The sequence below is a fragment of the Plasmodium brasilianum genome, chromosome 5 (assembly GCF_023973825.1).
Source record: "Plasmodium brasilianum strain Bolivian I chromosome 5, whole genome shotgun sequence".
NCBI lineage: Eukaryota > Apicomplexa > Aconoidasida > Haemosporida > Plasmodiidae > Plasmodium > Plasmodium brasilianum.
Genome location: NC_090118.1, coordinates 1,335,998 through 1,344,873, shown reverse-complemented (window position 1 = coordinate 1,344,873; position 8,876 = coordinate 1,335,998). Strand labels below are relative to the sequence as shown.

Genomic DNA, 8,876 nt, shown 5'->3' with positions numbered 1-8,876 from the left:
AGGTATGCCCAAAGGGAAAAATACAAGCACGATAATTTTTTGAATGAAATATTATATTCAACAAGATATGATAATGTATATAATATACGTAATAAAATATGTATATATATATATATATATATATATATATCTCCAAAATTCTAGATTCCTTTTTTGTATAATAATATATAAAATAATTGATACCAATTTTTAAGATTTTTATTGTCCAAAATTTTAGCAGATTTTACTTCAAAATATATTTCATTCTAAGAATTAAAAAAAATAATCGTAACAATATATAAATGTATATATATAAACATATATAAAAGTATTTACCATTCTTTTTAATATTGTTTATTTTATTTTTTTTTTTTAACATTTTAACGTATTGTATTTTATTTGAATATAGCGTAAATATTATCAATGGTTAAAAATATTTAACATATAAAAATTTTAATTTTTTTTATTTTGTCGAAAAGATATTAGAAGTAGCATTATTATTACGCTAAAAAAATAGATATCTAATTGTATATTTATAATGAATATACTTCATTGAATTAATAATATAATTGTTGTTATTGCCAGTTAAATATATTAAAAAAGAGCAAAAAAGCTCTGATAAATTACATTTGAACATACTTATATAAAATATATATGTTATTTATAAATCTTAGTAAAATTTAATATATATATATATATATATTTATTTATTTATTTATTAATTTATATATAATATGTTCATGTATATAAAAAATAGTTTATATTTTTTCTTGAGTCTCTTTCTTAATTTTCTCTTTTATTATTATTCTTCATATTATTAAATTCTAAAATTCAAAGCATTTATGAGTTTAACAGTTACAGATATATTCACATATACATGTTAAAGGAAAAAAGCTCGTTTGGACATATGTAAATATATATATATATATAATATTTATATATGTACATCATCTCAAAATTTAATGTAAACTATGTGCATACATATACATATGCATAGCTTATATACCACTAAAACAAAAGTTTTGATTAATTTAACGATTCCGTAAAATTAATTTCTAAAGACTGCAGTTACTTTATTTCTTATCTTAAACTTTGTCATATCTAAATATTATACATATATACACATGTTTGTATATTTTGAATATTTATATATACATACGTATTATGCATATATATACAATTAACAAAATTTTGTTATAATTTTTTTTTTTCATTTTTTTTTTAAGCACATAAGATGTAAATATTTACCTATAATATTAGTTTTATGTGCACCTTTTCTTTTTTTCTTTTTCTTTTTTTTATTTTCCTTTAACTAAAACTGTAGTATTTTTTTGTTGACTTTTTTTTTTACCCTTTTCAAATAAAATTAGGGACACATAGAATTCACTAATAGTTATACATGGAATAATCAATCCATAATTCATATATTTATATGCACACATAGTATACAATATATATATACTATGAACATTTATGTGTTATGTGTACATAGTGTAGTACATCTTAAACCGTAAGATTCTTCTTTTTCCAGCAACGTGTTCATTCCATTTTGTATAATTTTTTTATTTTAAAAAAACAAAACAAAAAAAAAAATGGATCCATATTATAGACAAGTATATGATTATGTACCCACACAAAATACCAATACTAATTTTCGACCGGCACCAAGGACAATGCCCATGGATTATCAACGAATGGCGCATCAGAATAATCCGGCCATGAATGTTCTTACGTCCATTTTTTCGGCCATTATGTATCTATTTTCTTCAACCTCCGTGTTGCTTAGTAGAGTTACGCAGGTATATGCATACATTATATATACATAAAAATTGAATATGAGGGGATAGTTACATCTCCCCCCTTACCAATTTGTACTAATCTTATGTATTTTGTGAATTTCTATGTGCTTATGCGTGTACATATTTACGCATTTACGTAATTCCCCAGTTACGCAATTACGCATGTACGTGTTGTACGTTTTACCATGTGCCCATTATGTTATGTTGTATATGTTTACGTAATATGCATTTGTGCTTTTACCCCTTTTAGCCACCCCCAATGACCCAAAGCCTTCATTATAATATGCCCCCAGCCATAGAATTTCACCCAGGACTCTTAGGTAAAACAGAAGAGTGGAAGGACAATGAGTGGAACAAATGGCTAGGGAATATTGAAGTAGAATGGAATGAATTTTATAATACCATAGAAAACGAAAAGATGAAATGGCTAGTTGGAAAGGAAAAGGATTGGAATGACTTTATAAAATTTATGGAATCAAAATGGATGCATTATCATGAAAATTTAGAAAATATAAAATCAGATATTTTGAAAAAATCTTTAACATTAGATGAAAATGAATGGAAAGAATGGATGACAACAGAAGGAAAAGAGTTAATGGAAAAAGATTGGAAAAACTGGATTAATGACAATGAATCATATTTAGATGTATGGAGTGTCAAAGAATGGCTAAAGTGGAAAAATCAAAGAATTGTTACGTGGATTATGACTGACTGGAAATGTGAAGAAGATAAATACTGGTCGAAATGGGAAGAAAGTTGGGCCAGATCAGTAAATTTACAAGATAGAGCTAATTGGCTAAATTGGAGAGAAAGACTTAATAAAGAAATGGTTCAGTGGAATAGTTGGGTTATGAATAAAGAACAGTATATTAGAGAAAATAGATCTAATAATTGGTCTAAATGGAAAAATGATAAACAAATTATGTTTAACCTATGGATGGAGTCTTTTATTAATTCATGGATAAGAGAAAAACAATGGTTTATATGGGTTAAAGAGAGAAACCACCATTTTTCTCGAGCAAAGTATGTAACGTATAAGTAAATAATGATGAAAAGATAATTCAAAAAATTCCTTTCTTTCTTTTTTTTTTTTTTTTTTTTTTTTTTATTTATTTCTCCACGCCATCGTATAATTGTTACTGTTTGCGTGCCATCCAGTAAGGGCGCACGAATATTTTAAGGAGCAGCAATGTATATGTATATATATATATATATATATATATATATACCTGCGCAAATATATTCATTTGTCTAATTAAATATTTTAAATTACCCATATTTAGAAAGTCCTCCTTTACTGCATAATTGTTGTTTGCGTTACATGCTGAAGGAGGAATTAAATGGGTCTAAAAAAAAAAAAAAGAAAAAAATATTGAAGCAAAAAAGCAATGGAACCTAAAAAAGAAGCCCCCAATGTAATTATCCTTTTAGGTGAAAACAAAACATAACAAAGCAAAATAATATATTTTATATGTTAAATGTATTTTAAAAGAAATATGTTCCTTATATTTGTTCATAAAATATAAGACTCTATTCTATTTCTTTTAAAGTTTTGCATTTTTTATGTGTATACGTATGTTTTATATATCTACTAACATCGTAGATTTTGTTTTGTGCACTCATATATATATATAGATATATATAGATATATATAGATAGATATAGATATATATAGATATATATAGATAGATATAGATATATATAGATATATATAGATAGATATAGATAGATACAGATAGATATATAAAATGATTTATTACTATTAAAGTAATACTTTTTTTTTTTTTGTCATATAGTTTATATTATTATTTTGTTTTTGATTATCATTATAAGCTTTAATTATGAAAAGTTATACCTTTTGAATAAAACTCCCTAATAAAATATCGTCATATTAATTTATATATATATATATATATATATATATACGTACGCTCCTACATTACATATACACGTAAAAACAATACAGACAACATATACGTCCTTTAATATTCTAACATGGATTTTTTAAAAATAACAAGTATATCAGCTGCATTATTTAAATATACACCAATTACAACGATACAAGCGCTGCGCACATTTTGCAAATTAAGAAAATTGTATTGATGTAACTATATATATAAGTATATGTATAGACGTTATAACCTTGTTGTGTCCCCCACCCCCCGTATGCACTTTTAACTTTAACATTATATACTTATAATGTACATATGTGTATATGAATATATACAATATAATTACGAAAACAAAATAATTTACGGATATAATTTTGAAGTAATTACCTAATATGTGAGTGATCCCTTTATGTTAGCTTCCTTCTAGACATTTCAGCAAAACCCTCCTTCCTCTTATTGTTACATAAAATAAAAAATAATAACAAAAAAAAAAAATTAATCGTGTAGACATATATGCATGCAGTATTTATAAAAATTGCACCTTTAGTCTATTGCTCGCTATAGTTTTATGTAACTATCATTTTAGTTTTGTCAAATGATAAATAAGTTTTATCTTGTAGCTATTTCTCCCCTCTCTTATAAATAAATAATTGTGTTAACGGTTCAGAATTTTTTTACCAAATATATTTTGTACCAATATGGTCATTATTCGTAAGTAAAAGTGTCAGTTGGAGTTTTCTTTCATTCCCACCTTGTCACTTGTGCATATATATATTTATGTATGTTGTTCTAACGTTTTGATAATTTCCTTTTTACCATTCTGCAAAAAAAAAAAAAAAAAAAAAAAAAATGTACTTCCGTAAGTTTTTCCTTTCGATAATCACTAAAGAATATAATGAAATCCTTTTGCACAAAATTATTTCAGTAAAAATATAGGGCTCCTGCTTCCCACTTTTTTTATACCACTGAATCGTTCTTAAAAATAGGAGACAAGAACGAATAATGACCGCTTATTATTGTGTTCATGAAAAGAAACAAATGCCATATAAAGTTTGCTTAACGCATATATATATATATATATATATATATATATATATATTCGTGTGTTTGCATTTTTGCGTGTTTGCGCGTGTTCGCATGTTTGTGCATTTGCCTATTCATGTATGTGTACACAAGGGCGTAAATGCACTCTTCAAGCTTAATGTACAAGTACGTTTCACTAAAAATTGGATATCTCAAAAAAATGAAAACCCTACTAGTTGAAGTAAAAACAGTTATCACGTGTACCATAAATAACAAATCGGCCATTCAGGAGGACATATAAAATTAAATCTACATCTTGGAGGTCTCTCTTTTGTTGCAGAAATTATCGAAGTATTTATGTAATTTTGGTAAAATGTTGACATTGTTAAACGTTAGGAAGAAGTTTACTCCTATGGAAATACGTTTTATCACACGGAAATAATCTTTACATATATATATATATATATATTACGGCAAGTCTAAATATAATAAGGCAGGAAAAGTATATCCTAAGGTAGGTTTAATAATAAAAAAGGTTCAGAATTATATTTGAGGGTAATTTACATAAAGGAGTTTATTACATGAAAGATGGAAAAAATAAAAAATCCATGAATGGCTGGGCGGATGACTGGACGAGGGACCGAACGAGTGACTGAACTAACAAACGGACACTAACCGAATGAAAGGGGCCTTACGCGTGCATATATATATATATATATATATATATATATATATTATATATATATATATATATATATAGCATATATTATCAGCAAAAATTACCCACAAGCATACATATGAACATATATGCATATTAGCTATATTTTGTGTATTATGCTTGTGCACACTCCCTCACCCGTCTTGATACCCCCTTTAGTGGATCATTTCTAAAAAACAGTAGAACTGAATGTATTAGGAGTCGGATTTCATTAAGTCATCCCCCTCAATGGACCCACGTTCTATATCGATATATATCATTTCCATCAATTTATTGTCCATTTCTCGTGTAAATGTTTCCCAGGATAATTTTGTATCATTTAAAAAGTTAGCAAATTCATAACGTTGAACTGATCCAAGTTTTAACATCCCATTTAAAGAATTAAAATCAGCAAAGTCCTTTTTCAATATTTCACTTATCATGTATGAACAATTTTTTGCCCATATTTTATTAATTATTTCATCAGGTAAATTTTTCTCTTTTCCCAAATATTCACAATACTTTTTTAAAATATCTTGCATTTGAAGACACTTATTTCTTTGAATATTATGAACATAATTAAATAAAACAAACATCTGTCTATACTTTAAAGGATCAATTAAATGATTCAATATATCATCTAAATCTTCTTCAGATATATTATAATTAAAATCTGATGCTTTACAACTATATGGAATTTCATGGTCTTCTATTATTTTGTTATCTTTCAATATCTTTATATCCTCCATTTGGAATTCCATCGACTCATCATCAACACTCTCATCCAAACTATCACCGAAGCTATTAACACTATCATATTCGTTTTCCCCTGAAGTATAGGATGACGTTTCTGCTGTATCACTACAGTTATCACTTAGTTCATTAATTTCCTTTTCCTTTTTCAAACGATCTACTATGTTTCTATAATTTCCATCCATTTGTATTTTATCACGACGACTAATGCGTAATTTGGTATCAAATATTCTATTGCCTGCCGTTATTTCTTGTCCCTACAGCAAAAGATATACACATACATACGCATGTGCATTCTTACATAAATACAAACCTTCATATGCATAGGCGTACTTATATATATATATACGTATATAATATGTAGATAATACATACATATGGACTTTCTTCCAAAAAGTCGATATTTCAATAAATACAATTGCGTAAATAAGCATATATGCATCTATATATAAACGCATGCACATCCCTCTTATATTTTTATTTTTCTTCTCACACTTGGCGTTGGGTATAACGAATTGGATAACAAAGATGCCGTAAATAATTTAGATAAAGCATTTTTAATACCCCTCTTTTTTTTTGGTTTTCTATATAAAAAAGGAGAAATGATGTTATTACACCGTTCCCTATCTAATGTTTTTACCGATGAATAAATGCATGAATCTGCATCAGAAAACTCACTGCTGCTATATTCCATAATTTTTTTTTTTTTTTAACTATTATTATTTAGAACAAATCTAAGTGTTATTACGAAATTGACGAAATTGTGTAGTAGGCCTAATCTTACATAAGTATTAATTTTTAGTATAAAAAAAAAAAAAAAAAAAAAGTACAAAAAAAGAAGCACCTCTTTCATATATAATTAATATTCTTATTTACAAAAAAAAAAAAAAGAAAAAAAAATTTGACAAAAAATATATATACTTCAGAAAAAAAAAGATAAAAAAAAAAAAAATAGTCATCAAAAAGAACAAATAGCACAACATAAAGAACAACAAAAAAACGAAAAAAAAAAAAAAATAATAGAAAATTAGTAGATAAATTATAGAAAATTAGTAGAAAAATTATAGAAAATTAGTAGAAAAATTATAGAAAATTAGTAGAAAAATTATAGAAAATTAGTAGAAAAATTATAGAAAATTAGTAGAAAAATTATAGAAAATTAGTAGAAAAATTATAGAAAATTAGTAGAAAAATTATAGAAAAATAGTAGAAAAATTATAGAAAATTAGTAGAAAAATTATAGAAAAATAATAGAAAAAAAGAAAAATTAAGCCCTAATGCAATACAACACGTATATATATATAACACCAAAATGTATCATGAAAATTAAATTTGAGTATTGCTACCAAAACAATATACTATTTACCATTCAGAGAAATATTGTAGTAGGTACAACGAAAATATCTTACTTAAACAGGAAAAAAGTAACACTCCCTTGTGAAGTAGAAAATTTAATTTAATATAATTTAATTATATTTTATTTTTTTTTGTTATTGTTTTTTCCTATACTCGCATAAATACATATATACATATATATATACATATCAATAAAAATTAAAAAAAAAAAAAATGAAACATCCTTACTTCTGCTTGCTTCATATCTAAAATAAGCCAATACACAACATGACTATTTCTTTTCTTTTTTTTTTTTTTTTTTTTTTTTTTTTTTACTGCTATTCAAGCCATTAATCATAATTTCAGAGTTGTAACTAATCGGTAAATGTAAGCCTTTGTATTATATAATATTATAAAGCAAAATCTTTTACATAGTATTTCATATTATATTGTATTATATTGTATTATATTATATTATATTGTATTACATTGTATTGCACTATACTGTACGGTAATTTTGTTTTTTTTTTTTTCTTCTATTCTTTTTTTTTTCTGCATAAGAATAAAAAAACAAGTTCCATATACTTTACAGTATTTCATTTTAATGAATGGACATATAATAAATTATTTCGCTTTTATGAATAAAAGGATAAATATATGGTAAACCTTCTATAGTGATATAAAAATTTATAATAATTAAACATGAGAATATATAAAATAGCGTTAAGTCTACATATGTATACACATAGGTGTGTGTTTGGGTAGGGAGATGCATGTATGTATATATCACTAAAAACTAACAGCCTTCCATTTTCTTTAATTTTAAAACACCTGAAATATCCCATATTTGTAAAAGTCCATTTTTAAAAAAATAATTATCCGTGTAAATTTTTCTCGTTCATTTTTTATTTTGTAAAATGTTTTCAATAATACAATACGACTCCTTAAATTGGGTTAATTTGCCTTCATAAACATACATATATATATGCACATACGTACATACATAGACATACATATACATACATATACATACATACACATCCATATACATACATATACATACATATACATACATATACATATATGTACATATCTGTACATATGCATACTTGTATAAAAGGTTAAACACGCCAAACCCGCGGGAAATACCCATATATATGTTCAAATAGGAAAAACTCTTCATCAAACAAACACCACTACACAATTTAAAAGAATAAATTTCACATGTGTAAAAATAGATTAGTTCTCTATTTCATATTTTCTCATTTAAAAATTAACATATAAAAAAAAAAAAGTACATCAAATATAATTATTAAAAAATCAAAGAAAAAAATTATTCTACTTTTTTCCAGCCACCTCTCCCTAATAATCCTATTTTCGCTATTGTTTTAATGTGTA

At 25.1% G+C, this 8,876-nt stretch overlaps 2 protein-coding genes across 2 annotated transcripts; one reads left to right on the top strand and one right to left on the bottom strand.

Moving 5' to 3' along the window:
* Positions 1–1,571: 1,571 nt before the first annotated feature.
* MKS88_001544 (tryptophan-rich antigen) lies at positions 1,572–2,820 on the top strand (the record flags this gene model as incomplete). The annotated part of the gene is made up of 2 exons (XM_067214479.1): positions 1,572–1,778; positions 2,029–2,820. 2 exons carry the CDS (start codon positions 1,572–1,574, stop codon positions 2,818–2,820), a joined length of 999 nt encoding a protein of 332 aa, XP_067074910.1.
* Positions 2,821–5,605: 2,785 nt separating this feature from the next.
* On the bottom strand, positions 5,606–6,837 carry MKS88_001543 (uncharacterized protein; the record flags this gene model as incomplete). The annotated part of the gene is made up of 2 exons (XM_067214478.1): positions 5,606–6,400; positions 6,637–6,837. 2 exons carry the CDS (start codon positions 6,835–6,837, stop codon positions 5,606–5,608), a joined length of 996 nt encoding a protein of 331 aa, XP_067074909.1.
* Between the last annotated feature and the right edge of the window lie 2,039 nt (positions 6,838–8,876).